Source organism: Hemitrygon akajei, chromosome 9 (genome assembly GCF_048418815.1).
Source record: "Hemitrygon akajei chromosome 9, sHemAka1.3, whole genome shotgun sequence".
Classification (NCBI taxonomy): domain Eukaryota; kingdom Metazoa; phylum Chordata; class Chondrichthyes; order Myliobatiformes; family Dasyatidae; genus Hemitrygon; species Hemitrygon akajei.
The window spans coordinates 95,932,548-95,950,882 of NC_133132.1; the positions used below are offsets into that span (position 1 = coordinate 95,932,548).

At 40.6% G+C, this 18,335-nt stretch overlaps 1 protein-coding gene and 1 long non-coding RNA gene across 7 annotated transcripts in view; one reads left to right on the forward strand and one right to left on the reverse strand.

The window, feature by feature from the left end:
• Positions 1-12,163, reverse strand: part of LOC140733343 (uncharacterized) — a 68,830-nt gene extending 56,667 nt beyond the window's left edge. The window contains exon 1 of the long non-coding RNA XR_012100271.1: positions 12,080-12,163. This is a non-coding gene — a long non-coding RNA (uncharacterized lncRNA). The remainder of the gene's footprint in view (positions 1-12,079) is intronic.
• dst (dystonin) overlaps positions 1-18,335 on the forward strand; it is a 579,575-nt gene that overhangs the window by 158,172 nt on the left and 403,068 nt on the right. For 4 of the 6 annotated variants that reach the window (XM_073056534.1, XM_073056535.1, XM_073056536.1 and 1 more), the window contains 3 exons: positions 8,005-8,094; positions 13,810-13,887; positions 17,137-17,229. In XM_073056534.1, coding sequence (XP_072912635.1) covers positions 8,005-8,094; positions 13,810-13,887; positions 17,137-17,229 — 261 coding nt within the window. Of the gene's footprint in view, positions 1-8,004; positions 8,095-9,041; positions 9,138-13,809; positions 13,888-17,136; positions 17,230-18,335 lie in introns of all 6 variants that reach the window. The other 2 variants (XM_073056532.1, XM_073056533.1) reach the window with 1 other exon arrangement.

Genomic DNA, 18,335 nt, shown 5'->3' on the forward strand with positions numbered 1-18,335 from the left:
GCCTTACCGTAGGGATGTTGAGTTTTTGATGACGGGCAGTGTCTGGCTAACACCAAATATAGCATTTAGTCCGATGGCCAAAAAGCTCAATTTTGGTTTCATCAGATCATAGCACCTTCTTACAGCTGACTTCAGAGTCTCTCACATGCCCTCTGGCAAACTCGAGCCAAGATTTCATGTTTTTTTTGTAATAGTGGCTTTCTCATTGCCACTCTCCCATAAAGCAGCAACTGGTGAAACATCTGGGCAACAGTTGTGGCATGCGCAGTCTCGCCCATCTCAGCCACTGAAGCTTGTAATTCCTCCAGAGTTGTCATAGGTCTTTTGGTGGCCTCTCTCACTAGTCCCTTTCTTGCACGGTAACTCAGTTTTTGAGGACGGCCTATCTAGGCAGATTTACAGCTGTGCCATATTCTCTTCATTTCTTGAATTGAATTGAATTGACTTTATTACTTATATCCTTCATACACATGAGGAGTAAAAATCTTTATGTTACCTCTCCATCTAAATGTGCAATTATAGTAATATATAATAAATATTATGTACAAAGGATCATCAATATAACATAGAGATACAGTTGTGTCAGCATGAATTAATCAGTCTGATGGCCTGGTGGAAGAAGCTGTCCCAGAGCCTGTTGGTCCTGGCTTTCATACTGCGGTACCGTTTCCCAGAAGGTAGCAGCTGGAACAGTTTGTGGTTGGGGTGACTCAGGTCTCCAATGGTCCTTTGGGCCCTTTTTACACACCTGTCTTTGTATGTGTCCTGAATAGTGGGAAGATCACATCTATAGATGTGCTGGGCTGTCCGCGCCACTCTCTGTAGAGTCCTGCGATTGAGGGAAGTACAGTTCCCATACCAGGCAATGATGCAGCCAGTCAGGATGCTCTCAATTGTGCCCCTGTAGAAAGTTCTTAGAATTTGGGGGGGGGGGGCATACCAAACTTCTTCAACCGTCTGAGGCGAAAGAGGCATTGTTGTGCCTTTTTCACCACACAGCCGGTATGTACAGACCATGTGAGATAATCGGTGATGTTTATGCTGAGGAACTTAAAGCTGTTCACCCTCTCAACCCCAGATCCATTGACGTCAATAGGGGTTAGTCTGTCTCCATTCCTCCCGCAGTCCACAACCAGCTCCTTTGTTTTTGTGACATTGTGACTGTGTCAGGGTGATGACTTCTTCTCTGTAGGCTGCCTCATTATTATTTGAGATTAGGCCAATCAGTGTGATGTCGTCAGCAAATTTAATTAGCAGATTGGAACTCTGGTTGCTGACACAGTCATGGGTATACATGATTGACTTAACTGTACTCCAAGGGATATTCAATGACTTGGAAATTTTCTTGTATCCATCTCCTGACTTGTGCTTCTCAATAACCTTTTCGCAGAGTTGTTTGGAGTGTTCTTTTGTCTTCATGGTGTAGTTTTTGCCAGGATACTGACTCACCAGTAGTTGGTCCTTCCAGATACAGGTGTATTTTTACAACAATCAATTGAAACACCTTGACTGTACATAGGTGATCTCCACTTAACTAATTATGTGACTTCAAAAACCAATTGGCTGCACCAGTGATGATTTGGTGTGTCATATTAATGAGGGTGAATGCTTGTGCAACCTATTATTTTGTATTTTATATTTGTAATTAATTCAGATCACTTTGTAGAGACCTGTTTGCACTTTGATCATGAAAGTCTGTTTTTGGTGATCACTGTCAAAAAAGTCGAATTAAATCCACCGTGATTCAATGCTGTAAGACAGTAAAAAATGAAAACTTCCGGGGGGGCGGGGAATGAATATTTTTTAATAGGCACTGTATATGTACCTGAGACTCTTTCACGGTACTGCATGAGTTAATAAATTGTGAGCATGCTATGCTGCCAGTTGCAGGCTTCTTCCAGCACACCTCAGTCTGTGTTGATCATTGAACAGATGACACACTTCAATGTGTATAGTGATATTTCGATGTACATATGACAAATAAAGCTCATCTTAATCTTTAGAAAGATTGCCTGTTTAGTATTTTCTTTCATTGAGAATTTATTTCCTTCCCATATTTCTCATGGTGTGAGCCTTGGCAGTGAACACCTTTAGCTACTTGGAGAGAGAGTAGAGGCTAGCAGGAGTGGTTCACCCTAGAAGCACACAAGATTAACAGGAAGGAAAGCAGGATGCTGGAAACACTCAGCAGGTCGAGTAGCATCTGCGCGAACAGAAACAGAGTTAATATCTCAGTTTAGAAGCAGAGATTTGATGGAGCTGCAGAAAGTCAAGTAATGTTTTGTTAGACTAGGCCAAGAAATGATTTTCATTGTGTAAAGCACTAGTAAACAGATTGAAGAGAACTGACAAAACATGAGGGTTAATGTGTCCAAAAGTCTGGGCATCTACTGAGCCCAAAGAGCCTGACGATACAGAATGCCCTGTCTGAGAGAATAGTGGGAGCAGCTTCAATTGGAAATATTAAAAGGGGAATGGATAAATAGAAATAAAGTTCAGGGCTGTGGAAAAGGATAGTTGTGGAAAGAAATCTTTCAAAGGTTTAACACTAGCACAATGGGCCATTGGGTCAAAAGGCCTCCTTTTCCTTATTACTATCATTACTGGTAATTGTGGGGTTCGTGTGTGGCTAACTCTAATGGTTATGACATTCTGTGTTTTGCAAGGCAAGCTTGCTCCTTAAATTGAGCTGGCAGGGATTACCTCATGTATAATTACGAAGGATGCATTTCCAAACTGGGAATAAGTTTCTAAAAACCTGCATGTTTCTCATCCAAAGTGCATTAAAATCAATTAAACATTGAAATTCAAATACTTTGCTAATGTAGAAAGCATGTCATCTGATTTGTGGACACCAAACATACTAGATAGCATGTTCAGCATCCAAATTCATGATCTTCTTCCAGGCCAATATCCACAGCATTGATCTCTAATTACACTTCGTCAGCCCTGTTGGGCAGGTTCCATTGTCTGATGCCCGACACCAGATTCCTAAAGCAGATATTCTATTCTGAGATCAGTCACAGGAGGGGTTACCAGGAGGGTAGAACAAACAATTCAAACATATGCTCAAAGCTGCCTTGAGGATGTGCAGTATCCCTGCTATCTCATGGGGACCTCTGGCCAACGATGGCTCAAAGTGGAGAAGGAAGATTCGATGAGATGGTAGGAACTCCTGAGTCCATGCATTGGAAACGTACAGTAGCATAGCTAACTTTGAGGATCTCACCACCCACCCATCCTATCTGGCACCTCCTGCTCCATCTGTTCCCGCATTGGCCTCATCAACCACCTGAGTGTGACAACACCAGAAAGCAACACGTTATCTTCGACTCTGAGGGACTGCTAGGTTTAACTCAATGTGGCATATTTAGTTCTAAGCAATGCTATCTATGATGCCACGGTTAACTGTGTTCTATTTATACAGATAGTAATTATTCTATTTTAAGTCTCTGAGCTACACAGCATTATTTGGAAATGGTGAAGGTTTGCTTCTGTGTCCCTGAGCTTTCAGTGCTGAGTGACATTAATTGAAAGAACTGGTTAGAAATATGGTTCTGTCACTGGTGTAAATGATCTCCAACTTTAGTTCTTGTTTAGTGAGACTCTATGGTGTGAGTTTAGAATAGATATGATTTCTCATTATTCCATAGGTCAGATAGAGATAATAAAGTGAGTATCCAGGTATGTATCAAAGATCAACTTTACTCACCATATACACTTAGTAGCCACTTTATTAGATACCTCATTAATGCAAATATCTAATCAACCAATCATTTGCAGTGACTCAATGCATAAAAGAATAAAAACATGGTCAAGAGGTTCAGTTATTCTTCAGACCAAACATCAGAATGGGGAAGAAATGTGATCTGAGTGACTTTGACCAGGAAAGATTGTTGGTGCCAGATGGGGTGGTTTGAGTATCTCAGACACTGCTGATAGATAGATAGATAGATAGATAGATAGATAGATAGATAGATACTTTATTCATCCCCATGGGGAAATTCAACTTTTTTTCCAATGTCCCATACACTTGTTGTAGCAAAACTAATAACATACAATACTTAACTCAGTAAAAAAACTATGATATGCATCTAAATCACTATCTCAAACAGCATTACTAATAGCTTTTAAAAAGTTCTTAAGTCCTGGCGGTTGAATTGTAAAGCCTAATGGCATTGGGGAGTATTGACCTCTTCATCCTGTCAGAGGAGCATTGCATCGATAGTAGCCTGTCGCTGAAACTGCTTCTCTGTCTCTGGATGGTGCTATGTAGAGGATGTTCAGAGTTTTCCATAATTGACCGTAGCCTACTCAGCGCCCTTCGCTCAGCTACCGATGTTAAACTCTCCAGTACTTTGCCCACGACAGAGCCCACCTTCCTTACCAGCTTATTAAGACGTGAGGCGTCCCTCTTCTTAATGCTTCCTCCCCAACACGCCACCACAAAGAAGAGGGCGCTCTCCACAACTGACCTATAGAACATCTTCAGCATCTCACTACAGACATTGAATGACGCCAACCTTCTAAGGATGTACTACAATCTCTAAGATTTACAGAGAAGTGGAATGTACTATTTTACTCTTGATATGTTTGAGTTTCTCAGTGCCATCCTTGAACACTGTTATGCCATCATCTAGTATAGTACCTTTTTAAATTTGCTTTCAGTTGACTATATTGCAGGGAATGTGACCCGTTGATAGTGGATAGATCTCCAATCAAGTTGTATTTGTCTCAGCCGCTCATGGCTCCACAATGCTGGCCCTTCTAGTTTTACCACGTACAAGCCTTCTTTGTGGTAAAAAATCAGGAGGGCCAGCTTTGTGGTGCCGTGAGTGGTTGAGACAACTATGAGACAATTCCTGTGGGAATGTCATTCGTAACAGTGAAGTACAACAAACAACAAGCCCAGTGTGGCTTGTTGGCCATTGTATTTCTCTGTTATAAATGGCATTTCCACATGAGTTATCTTTTTTCCATTATATCTTGAGGCTTCAGTTCAGTATCTTTGAAATGCTGTTCAAACTCATTTTGAGGGATGACTGAAACAACCGAGCCAGTGTCAAATTCAATTTTAATTAAGTTGCCATTCACTTCTGGTATAAACCATATTGCTTGTCTCTTGTCAATTTCCACACTATAAATCTCAAAGCTACCCAGTCCTGTGTCACTCTCATCATTATCAGATATTCCTCAACAGGTTGTAGATTAGTGCTCTTTTTGAAACTGCAACTTGACTTTTTATCTTTATTTTTTCCATGTTCAATCCTTTTTCTTGTCTACCCAATGTGCTCTTTGCATGGGCTCTACTTGGTTTCTCCAAGTATCACCCTTCAACCTGCAATGGTCTGGTGTATGTGACCTCTGCCACAACAATGACGAAGTTTGTTCGAAGGCCAGTTTCTGTTTAGATGTTGCGAATTTGTTAATGCTCACTTTCATTCCTGACTGGAACTCAATTGTGTATGTTTGCGGTTTCCATTGAAACAGCAATATCAACTGCCCTTTTAACTGTGAGTTGTGCTTCAGTTAGAAGCTGTTTTTGAATGCTTTCTTGTAAGATTCCACAAATTAAACAATGTCTGAGTGCAACATTAAGCCTATCACTGAACTGACAATGCTCGAACAACTTCTTCAATTCAGCGATATAAGCTGAAATGGACTCCCATTCCTTTTGATTCTGCTTATGAAACCTAAAGTGTTTTGCAATCAGCAATGGTTTTGGTTCCAAATGTTCCTGCATTATTTTCATAATATCAGCAAATGTCATTTTGGCTGATTAGTTTGCATCAGTCAAGCATTTAGCAACACTGGCACTCACTTTGCATTGGCTATTTCATTTACTTCAAAATACTGCTCAATTTCTTCAGTGTACAATATCTAGTTATCTGTTGTGCAATCAAACACATCTATCTTTCTGATTCAGCCAGCCATTTCTGCTTTTTAAAGTTTTATTATTATTATTTTTACCTGGAGCTCATTGTTTATGAATCTGTAAATTTTGTCCATCTTCTGCCTTTTTTTAAACTTGCTGTCTTGCTGCACTTCTGAAAAGAAATGTGCTGCTTTTCAACTATTAGTAGGTAATCTTGGGTTTGTTTTAAAACTTAATTGTCACCACTGTTATGCTCTGCAACCTCAAAACATAAAAAAAAATTGAAAGAAAAATGTGTCTACTGTTAGTTCTAACTTTAGTGAGGTGCACACTTATGATATCGTGGCGTAATAATATATGGCATTCACATACTTTACATGAATTATGTAAACAAAAAAAGAATGCTTAATAAAATATTGTATTTACAATATTACTCAAATACCACTGAAATATTAAAAACATAACAGTGAGGAACTACATTCAAGATAATAATGACCTTTGGACAGGTCTCTATTTCTCTATTTTGTTTTGGGCCTGTTTTATCAATGAATGCACAATAATTAAAGTAAAATGTACATTATGTAACTCAACATTTAAGGAACAATTTCTTCTGCTCTGTCATCAGATTTCTGATCAGGTGGTGTGCGTGATGAGGAACTGTTCCATGCTGTTTCTTGCTGAAAAGTGAATTCAGCAGAACTTTCCATGCACCATCAGTCTATAGGCCATGCCATTCAGGGACTTGGGCTGTATATTTTTTTGTGACTGTATGTTTTTCTGCCATCATAACCAAATGTGGTGCACAGTATGTCCTGAAGAAGTGTCTCGGCCCAAATTGTCGACGATTTATTTATTTGCATATATGCTGCTTGACCTGCTGAGTTTCTCCAGCGCCTAGCATGTGCGCTATATGTGCTGTGTGGTGTGTGTGACTGTTGGCACTGTGTTTTGCACCTTGGCCCTGGAGAAACACTTCTGTTTAGCTGTATTCATGGTTAATCATGATGGGTGAATGACAATTAAACTTAAGTTTGAACTGGAGACATGAAACTATTTTTGCTCTCTTTTTGTACTACATATTTAATTACTTTTTAAATCTATATTTTTTTAATTGTAATTTATAGATTTTTATGTCTTGTACTGAACTGCTGCCATAATTTAATGACATAAGTCAGTGATATTAAACCTAATTCTGATTCTGATACATTGATTTAGTATTGCTTTAATTCAGTAACTAACATAATGCAAATGCATTTTCCGAGGGGCAACATTAAATCTCATGAATTATTAGTAGCCAATAATATGACAATACAAATTCTCACTTTTGCACAGTGCTATGAGCTGAATTTCAATATTTGTATATGCCAAAAGTACACTTTTGCTTTAGGGCTATTCATATGAATGATGAGATATGAGCAGCTAAGAGTGTTAGTCCCTACTATTCAACTAAGCACCACTCTCTGGAGGGACCATCTTTGGTTCCCTCAGTAGTTGAGGGTTTATTGAAAATATATCTCCTTTCCTGAGGTCAGATTTTACCTGACAATAATCCACTGCGATGAAGACAAATCAGTCATTGGAGAAGTCTTAATGCATAGAACACCAAATTGTACAGTACTACTTTCTCAAACTGTCTGTTCCTATCCTGGTCCAAAGATATAGTGAAGGTTGGGGAGTTGTGGTCACTATCCCTGAAATGCTCTCCCACTGAGAGATTTGTCTCCTGACCAGGTTCAATGTCTAGTATCAGATCTAATATGGCCTCTCCACCAGTTGGCTTGGCTACCCATTGTGACAGGAATTCATCCTGGATACACCAAACAAATTCCATACCGTTTACACCTTTTGCACTTTCAACTTAAAACAAAAAATCTATCAATGTGTTTCAGTGAGGTTTTGCAGTTTTCCTTAAGGATGATAATGAGCTAATTTCTTGGGCTGTTGCTGTTGCATAGTCCTCTAACTTGTACTGTAGCAGACTGTTATTATTGAGCAACTGACAGAAGAATTGAATGTTCATCCCAGCTAGTATTATATCTCCTAACGACTGCTGAAGCCAATTATTGTGAAGAACTGGTATTTGCATGTTAAACACAGCTTATTGTATTTTAATTATATCTTTTTAATAGGTACGGAAACACATAAATGATCTATACGAGGACTTGCGAGATGGACACAACCTGATTTCTCTCCTGGAAGCCCTCTCTGGGGACACCCTGGTGAGTCCAGATCTGTATTGAAGGTTTAATTGGTTTAACCCCTGGGATTCCATCAAGGATTTCCTTCCTAGTGTATATTGCATATTCTGTGTTTAATTGTTTTTCATTTCTGAAGATGGTGGATGCTCTATTTTACAAGTTATACAAAACTTTTTCTTAATTCATGTTTGCTTTTAAAAAATTCTGCTGCAAATTATCTCTGTGTATTGGGAGATTAATTCTTTGCAGAGACAGAGTAGAGGCAGAACAAGTCCTTCTGAGCATTTTGTCCAGTTTGGTCACTTACCTAAGAAAGGGGACTTTATTCATTTTCAAAGCTGTGGGCAATGCTGGCAATTCCGGCAAATATTGCCCAACTGTAATTATCATTGTTGTGTGTTAGGCATCCATCGTCTTCAATTCCTGGTGAGATTGATCGTTGGGTAAGGAGAGGCAGGGTTTTGATAAGCCCAAAAAAGATGCTAGACATCTGAAATATATTTTAAAAAATAGAAAATTCCAAGAATGCTCAGTGGTTAGGCAGCATTCATGAAGAGAGAAGCAAAATGATCATTTCAGTGGATGATCCTTCATTATAAGAGTTCCTGTTGAAGAATCCTTGAATGGAAGCATAAACTTTTTCTCTTCCCAACTGCTGCCTCATCTGCAGAGCATCCAGAAGTTACTATTTTATTCAAAGGGTTTAGATGCAGCTGAGCTGGGGCGATCAATAACTTGGAGAGTAATGTGGAAGTAATGGGGTTCTTGTTTGCAGGCTGCCCTTTGATGAAAGATTACCGATAGCAACTGGGCCTCTTAAGTATGCATTGTTTCCTCTTCCTTTTGTTTGCTCTTCTCTTGTTTTATGTTTGCCTTGTGTTTTCATTTCATAAGACTTTTTTCTTCATTTCTCGTCTATCCTGTGTCTCTTTGTCCTTCTTTCCTGTACCTTCTCTATGGTTCGATAGCCAAGGGAGCGAGACATACTGAAGACGTTACGGTTGGTGAGTGCTGAGGAAGCATGCGCGTGTGGCCAGCATGAGGAGGATGATGGTGATAAGGGGGTAGGTTGCTTGACCAGCCCCCAATAACTGTACTAATGTTTCCTATGCTGTTTGGTGAAATGATTGCATAACATAATTACAACTAAAAGTTACTCTAGTAATGTGCTAACTTTCTAGTAAAGACAGTGCACTTGGGGCAAATCATGATCGCAAACGATTCTGCAGATGCTGCAAATCCAGAGCAACACACCCAAAATGCTGGAGGAACTCAGCCGGTCAGGCAACATTTATGGAAAGGAATAAACAGTCAATGCTTCGGGCCGAGACCTTTCATCAAGATTGGAAATGAAAAGGGAAGATGCTATCTGACCTGCAGACTTCCTCTGGCATTTTGTGAGTGTTACACTTGGGGGCAAACCCTACAACAGGTGCCTTAAACTACTGCCAACCAGATTAATGCCAGCTGCTTATGGAGGGGTTTTTAAATGGAGACCCCTATATTATTCAACATGAGCTGTTGATTGGCAGTAACTATACTTTTTTTTTAATTTACGAGGGCAAGCAAGAGAAAAATAATAATCCGAATTCTTATTTCCTGTGTCAAAATGACACCATCATATTTGTTCCTTCTGTTTGCTGAATTAATCGTTGAAGTCTTCCTTACACTTCTATTCCCCACATGTCTCTGAGGTGAAGTCATTAGAGAAAATTTGAAAGCTAGAGTTTGTATTATACCCACATAAAATTCAAATTGGGTTGTTGGACAAGACGTTAAGGGTCAAGGGAATAAAAACCTTCGACTTTGCAATGGAATGACAGGTGGAATTTGTCATTGAAACAAGCATTTTCATTGGCAGTGATCAAACAGGATTACGTTTTATACTAGTTACGAAAGGTATCAAAATAGGAACTGGATTTCCTTTCTCTCTCATTTGATAGAATATTAGTCACTATCCAAAGAGATTCAGCTGGAAGTCCCTCAGTAAAACTCCTTTTTTGAACCCAACACTCGATGAGCTAGAGGTTTCAGAGGGTGGGTCAGGGATTGGTTACAGGTGGGGTGATGGAAAGGCTCCAGTCTGTCCTATTATGTAAGTGGGTCCAAGTGAGGTGGTTCCCTTTGGCATCTTTTGTAAAAATGTTCCTTGCTTGCGCTGTTTGGGCACAATTTATTTCAATAATAGCAGATGGCTACCTACTTGCTATTTTGCATTGCCAACATATTGCTGACTTCACTAGGGTTGCTAACCCACCAGAAGGATTTCACATTCAATCTCTAGACACTGTTGCAAGCAACCATAATAGTAAAATCTTAGGCCTTCTTTTAGCTTTTCCTTTGAATGTTGTTGTTTATTTGTACAAAGATCCTAAGCATGCGAGAAAACTATCCTCAGGTTGGTGAAACGTGCATATGACAAACTCTCTGGAGGTGCTCCAGCTTGAGTTGGTGCACACGTAACCTAGGATTAGCTGCCAGTCAAGCTTGTATTGCGAGGGTGACTGGAATGGAAACAACTAGAAGCATGTTGCGTTGACACGTCTCTTTACCATGAAACTTACCTAGTACCAGTATTACTGAGGTACTGAAATTACAAGCAAGAGAAAGTCTGCAGATGCTGGAAATCTGAGCAATGCACACAAAATGCTGGAGGAACTCAGTAGACCAGATAGCATTTGTGGGAAAAGGTTCCATCAAAGTTCTGAGTGTGCTTTGGCCCGAAACGTTGCCTGTTTTCTTTTCCATAGATGCTGTCTGGCTTGCTGAGTTCCTCCAGTATTTTGTGTGTGTTTCTGAGGTACTGAATGTTTAGTGGAGGATCAGATGTCATTCCATTAGCTTCAGGATTTTCCTGCTCCTGATGTTCAGTCTTTCTTCTCCTTTCTCCACTTGTTTAATCATTAGTACTCCTTCAATCAGAGAACCACGTTGTTTTGGAGACTTAAGCCCTAACATTCTGATTTATACCTCAAAGAAGTAAGTCTGGCTTCTTGTTGGGTATTCAATGCTGGATCAGCTGTGTGTTGGAAAGACTGAACGATCGGTTTACTTGTGGTCCCAGGCAGTAGCCTGAAGCTGAATTAGACTTTCCCCAATCTCAATGTTATACTAGAGTTCTAGAGGCATACAACACAGAACCAGAACCCTTGACCCACTGAGTCCAAACCATCAAACACCCAGCTGCATGAATCCTACGCCAGTTCCAGTTTTTATTCTCCCAATATTTCCATTAACTTCCCTCAAGATTCTATATCTTACCTGCACACTAGGGGCAATTTACAGTGGCCAACTAACCTACCAATCTGGATATCTTTGGGATGTGGAAAGCAACCAGAGAAACCTGTGAGGACAAACCGGATCGAACTATGGTTATTGGAGCTATGGGGCAGCAGCACTACGGGCTATGTCACTGTGCCACCTCAAGTGTTTTATCTAATCATAACACTCCCAACATCTTCTCCTCCTTCCCTGGCTCACCTGCTGCTGCAGCCCTGTTCCACTCCTTTGTACCTTCAGACTTAACAACTCCCATTTGACCATCTTGTTCCATTCTGTAAAATTCAGCTCATTCAGACTATTTTTCTCCTGACCTTGTGATGGGATCTGCACTGTTCCAAGTTCAGCAGTTTTTATAAATATTTACTATCCTCATGTTCAAATTCAGTGGCTTTGCCCTTATTTATGATTCTTGCTCTCTTTTAGCCTGACTGTATCTGCTCCTCCACTTTTGGTCTTCAGCACCTTCCACTTTACCCCCACTTCACTCCCCACCTCCTTCCATCTCTCCCTCTTCCACCACCCCTCCCTCCACTTTTAGTGTCTTCAAGGGTTTAGCATCAAAGGTTTTAGAGCATAGAACATTACAGCACAGCCCACGATGTTGTGCTAACCTTTTAACCTACTCTAAGAACAATGTTCCTTCCTTTCTAAGCCCCTCCTCATTCCTTTTTTCCAATGATACATTCTCCTCTCCTATCAGATTCCTTCTTTTTCAGTCCATTACCTTTTCTGCTGTTCACCTCTGCCCAAGACATCGATTCTTTATTCCGTTCTTGACCTGCAGAGTTCCTCTGGCATTTTGTGTGTGTTAAATCTTAAGATCAATCTGATATTTTTGCTGCTTAATGCTTATTGGCTGTCACCCTACCTTTTGGCTAAGCATTTGGTCAACTGATCCACAGGTAGCTAACCATAGTCTCTCAACCATTGCTGGCAATAATTTATTAATAATATTGTACTTAGTGCTGAATAGCAGAGTATTTTTGCATTTTGAAGAAACCTTCCAACAAAATAATGACAAACATCTTAAGACAGACTATAGTAATGATCCAAAAATTCATCCATCTGTAGTTGCTGAGTTAGAGTTGTTTTAAGGTCTTCTGGATAGGTGCTAAGAACTGAAATTTGTGGAAAAGGTTGCAAGTGCATGTTTCTAACCAGAATGTTGCAGATTGCGCCGTTTGTTCTCTGATCACATCTGTAAGTGACTGGGATTGATCTTACACACCTGACTGATTTTTCTAACTTTCTTTAACTTGCTGCATCTTGCTGGAAAAATTATATGACATTTTTACCAGGAGATGTTACAGTAGTCTTAGCTGTAGTTTGTTTACTGTAGTCAATAGTGACTCTTTTAATGATAGGCTCTGTAGGCCGCAGTGAGCTTTTTGACTTCTTGTCTAAGTAGACTGTCTGCTATGAACCCTGTTGTAATATAGTTGACCAGCATAGCAGTGTCTCCTGATACTCTGATGCACAGAACAAAGAGTTAACTACTGGTAATTTGACATAGTGATGGGCTTTGGAATCCAAAACTGGGAATTAATAATAGGATAAAGCTGACCATTAACGTACTTCAGAGTATTATTTTTCCAAAATGTGATTTGACTGAGAGAATGTCACTTTTTGTGTAGCTATTCACTTACAGACTATATACTCGTAGATCCTCTACCACTGAGAGGGGGTGTAGATGACCTTATTTAGCACCATCTGCCTTTGCTTGGTTCTTATGTCAACTAACAGGAGCACTGAAGGATTTGTTTTCTGTAAAAGTAAATATATGTTGTGTCCTTTGCTTCTTCCATCCGAATGGATTTTCCATGCTGATTTCTGGCATCATGGCACTGACTTAAGGACCAAACCAAGCCAGGTTGCAGGGGAGGGCAGGTGATTCTCTCTCTCATTCTGCAGGTCATACTTTGTTCTGTGATATTCAGAAATACTGTGGTACTTCCCGAATTGAATCATTTCATGTTTCAAAAGATTGGATTTGGTAAGGCTGTTTCAGAGGCAGTTTGACATTACCCTAAACTATGTGGTGCGCTTGTCATTTTGCACACTTTTTCCCTAAGTAGAGCAGGTGAGATCTTCCCCAGTGTTAAATTGCCTCTGGAAAGAGTTAGCAGATGATTGGTGCACTGGGATTGTCCAAGGTTTCTTCCTGCTTTCAGATATTGGCATTAAGGATGGCGAGGAGACTCTTGGTTTGGGCATTTAAATTGATGTATGGAAAATTTGGAACTGCTGTTAAATGCTTCAATCTGCCAAGCTTTCCACCCACTGCATTTCTCCTGGATCAAACACATGCTATGCAGCCACAACAATGCATGCAAAGCTTCGAGGAGCTGCAGTGAAGCCTTCAAGTGCTAATATCTGATTAAAGTGAGGAATTTTCTCTAACACTCTTTTGAGGGGGCTTATTAATAAGATATCCTTGTTTCTTTTTAAATGCAGCCTCGTGAGAAGGGACGTATGCGCTTCCACAGACTACAGAATGTACAGATTGCACTGGACTACTTGAAACGTCGGCAGGTGTGTTTGGGATGCACGCAGCAGCGAGAAGAGCTTGGGCACCTTTGCTTGGAATGGTGATCTGGTCGACAGTGTAGGGTTTAGTCGTGTGAATGTCCAGAAAATCTTTCTACAGGGCGGTGACAGTTTGAGATGAGATCGAGAGGCCGCAGATAGGATATTCACCAATAAATGCCCCTGAGAAATTAGTGAAATTATCTTCATCCAGACTTCAGCTGGATTTAGTTTTGGACTTATTTATTAATCACGTCAGAAACAGAGTCAGGTTTAATATCACCGGCATGTACTGTGAAATTTGCTAACTTTGCAGTAGCAGCACAATGCAATACATGATAATATAGGAAAAATAACTGTAAATTACAGTTTATATACACACACACGCACGCACGCACGCACGCACACACACACACACACACACACACACACACACACACACACACACACACACACACACATATATGTAACAGTTAAATTAAATAGGAGTGCAAAAACATAAATAAAGAAGTAGTGTGGTAGTGTTCATTCATTTAGAAATCGGATGGCAGAGGGGAAAGAGCTTTTCCTGAATCACTGAGTGTGCACCTTCAGGCCTCTGTATCTCCTTTCTGATGGTAATGAGAAGAGAGCGTGTCCTGGGTGGTGAGGGTCCTTGATATTGGACGCCATCTTTTTGTGGCACCTCTCCTTGATGATATTTTGGGTACTATGGAGTAGTTTATATTATGAAACATACAGTGAAATGCATCGTTTTCATTAACAGCCAAAATAATCTGAAGATGTGCTGGGGCAGCCCCTAAGCATCACCACGCATTCTGGTGCCAACGTAGCAGGCCCACCATGTTGAGCAAAACAACATGCAGCTAACATACAATGGGCTACAACAGCCAAACAAACCATGATCTCTACCAGATCACCAGGTCAGGCCTTCTCCAGACTGACACTATAGGGTGGTTGAGTGAATTAGTACAAATACATTTATAAGAACTCTACATAAATTCATGGAAAGTGAATGAAATAAATGTTAATGCTGATGGAGTTTGGTGAGAGAAAATAACCCAGTGACTACATTCTGCCTTTTACATTCCGAAAAATGGAACATTTAGGACTTTTCAACATTCAATGATATCCAATCTGCCTGGTTAGATAGTCTCTGATTTTGTATGCACACAGCTTTGAATGTGAGAGGGCAGGTCACTAGGTGGTTAATTCATATGAAGTTCTTAGTTTTATAAATACAAGTGAAAAATCATGAAAGTTATGCAAATTGTTGGGGCTCAGCTGAAATTTGATGTGCTGGTATCATACTTCAGAAAGGACACCTGAGCCTTATAGTTGGGGAGGTTTACCTGAATGATACTAGACTTTAGAGAAGCACTGATTGTTCTTCCAGTCGAAGACCTACAGGAGGTTTAATCATGCTGTTTTAAATTATAAAATGTTTAGACAGAGCTAAAGAGGAGTATTAATTACTGCTGGCAGGGGATTTTTAAAAAACAATTTACATTGACTGTGTATAATTGGCAAAACAGTTTTGGAAGAGGCGGGGAACTAATTCACTTTTCTACAGTAACAATGCTGAAAACCAGTGGAAACAGCTTCACTAATAACTAAAATGATATATTTTATTTAAACTCGAAGGGGAGAGTTGCGGAGTAATGGGAAATATAGAATGTAGAACAGTACAGCACAGTGTAGCCCATTCTATCCACAATGTTGTGCCAACTCTCAACCTACTCCAAGATCAATCGAATCCTTCCTTCCCACATAGCCTCCACTTTTCTTTCATCCATGTGCCTATCTTAAATATCCCTAACATATTTGTCTCAGTCTCCAACTCTGGCACCGTGTTCCATGTAGCTATCACTCTGTGTATATAAAAAAAACACCTCTGATGTCCCCCCCTATACGTTCCACCCAGCACCTTACAATTATGCTGCTTGTATTGATCATTTGGGAACATGTCTCTGGCTGGCCACTCTATCTGTACCCCTTATCTTGTACACCTCCATCACATCACCCCTCATCTTCCTTCTCTCCAAAGAGAAAATCCCTAGCTCATTCAGCTCTCATAAGACATGCTCACGAATCTAGGAAGCGGAACTAAATTTATTTATTGAGATACAGCACAAATCAGGCCCTTCTGGCCCTTCAAGCTGTGCCACCCAGCAACTCTTGATTGAACCCTAGCCTAAGCACGGGCTAATTTAGAATGATCAAATCTACCTTACCGGATCTACCCTACCAACCGGTATGTCCTTGGATTGTGTGAGGAAACTGGAGCACCCATAGTGACAAAGGGAGAACATACAAACTCCTTACAGGCAGTGGCAGAAAATGAACCAAAGCTGCTGGTACTGTAAAGCATTGTCCTAACTACTACACCACTGTGTCGCTGCAATAAGGTAGTTCTTTCCCTATGACAGCACAATTGTGGTGGACTGAGTGACCACCTTCTGTATTGCTCTGGTTGTACAGTGAGACATTCCTCCAGCTTTGAGGTGGACAGGGATGTTGGATTACCATCTCAACAATAGTTTCAGCTGTTTTCTTGCATAGTGTGTGCGTCAGTGAGGGAAGGGTGCATTAGAAAACCCAGCCATGAAGTGAGGAACTCCTCTTGGGTCAGGCCATGGCACCAGAAACCAAAAATGGTTTTCAGTTTTGACTAAATGGAGGAAGAAAGGAAAGCATTTAGTTCAGTGAAAACCTACAACATTTCTTTTGAACTTGTTGGTTCTTCTTTTGACTTAACTCTGCATTTCTGCCCAGTTCCAATTACAGGCAAGTTGTTAGGCTGGAAATTCTCTCGATTAAAGCATTCCCTCACTCTGGCCCAGTGCAGAATCACAGAAGTCCATTTAAGTCATTAGGAATAGTAAAATTGCTTTGGAGCTTTGCTGAGCTATCAAATATATACTCCTCTTCAGCTCTTCATCTTTTCCACCTATCACTTTCCAGTTTCTCACTTCAGCTCCCCTAGCCACCTGTCTGCCCCCTCATCAGGCTTCACCTAAAGCCTTCTAGACTGCACACCTTCCACTCCCTCCACCACCTTATTGTGGCTTCCACTCCCTTCCTTTCCAGTCCTGGTGAAGAGTCCAGGCCTGAAACGTTGACTCTTTATTCCTTTCCTTTGCTGCCTGATCTACTGTTTTCCTCCACCATTTTGTGCATGATTCTGTTCTTCCTCATTAATTTGCACTGTAGTAAACAATTTAATTAACTTGCCCTTTGTTTCTGGCATGACAGGTCAAACTGGTGAACATCAGAAATGATGACATAACTGATGGGAATCCCAAGCTCACCTTGGGACTGATCTGGACGATTATTTTGCACTTTCAGGTATTATTTTAATATTTAATTTATGTATCCTTGAGCTGGTTTGCCTTAGCACCCATTGGTTATGTCTCTGCTTTGACTTTGTGTATCCAGGCAACGTATATTTGTAGTTATTTCACCACTTATTTTGTGTGCGTGTCGGTATCTCATGCTTGGTTTAAGCTTCTCAGCAGGGACCTTTGAGCAATATTTGTTTAAAGCTTGTTGATCCAAGTACTTCGATTGAGTGAAGTGGAGTCAAGTTACGTCAAGTTAGCTGAATGGGTGGCAGAGTGGTGCATCTGTTGGAGCCAGTGCCTTGCAACGTCAGAGATCTAAGTTCAACCCTGACCTCGGGTGCTGTCCGTGTGGAGTTTCCACGTTCTCCCTGTGATTGTGTTGGATTCCTCTAGGTGTTTTTGTTTCCTCCTAAGCACCAAACCTATGCAAGTTAGTAGGTTAACTGACCATTTAAATTACCTCTAAGGTGTAACTGAGTGGAGGTGGGAGGAGAAAAATTAGGATTAATGTAGGCTATCTAAATGGGTGACTGATGGTCAGCATGTTGGTGGGCTGAAGGGCCTGATTCTGTGTTACATCTCTGATGATTCTAAAATGGCTGGAGCTAAGCAACTTGAGGATGCAAGTAGAAAGTCAACATCCTTTGAGTAGCAATTGATGAAGAGTAGATGTTCTTGCTAAAAGGCAACTAGTTGAGTGCAGGACTTGATGCAGTGATGAAGAGAAAAATCACCTGTGCCTCATACTGCCCAGTGCCTTGACAGTGGAAATATTAAACGAGAAGATTTTGATGGTTTTGGGCTTGTACTGAATGGAGTTCAGAAGGATGAGAGAGGACCTTATTGAAACCTACTGAATATTGAAAGGCATGGAGTGTGCGTGGAGAAGATGTTTCCATTAGTAGGAGAGCTTAAGCTCTGAGGGTGAAGCCTCAGAATAAGGGGACGCACCTTTAGAACAGGGAAGAGAAGGTATTTCTCCGGCCAGTGGAAATATGGAATTTGTTGCTTCAGACAGCCCTGGGGGCCAAGACATTGGATGTATTGAAGGCAGAGAGTGATAGGATCTAGATTTGTAAGATGAATTAAGGATTACAGGAAGAAAGTAGG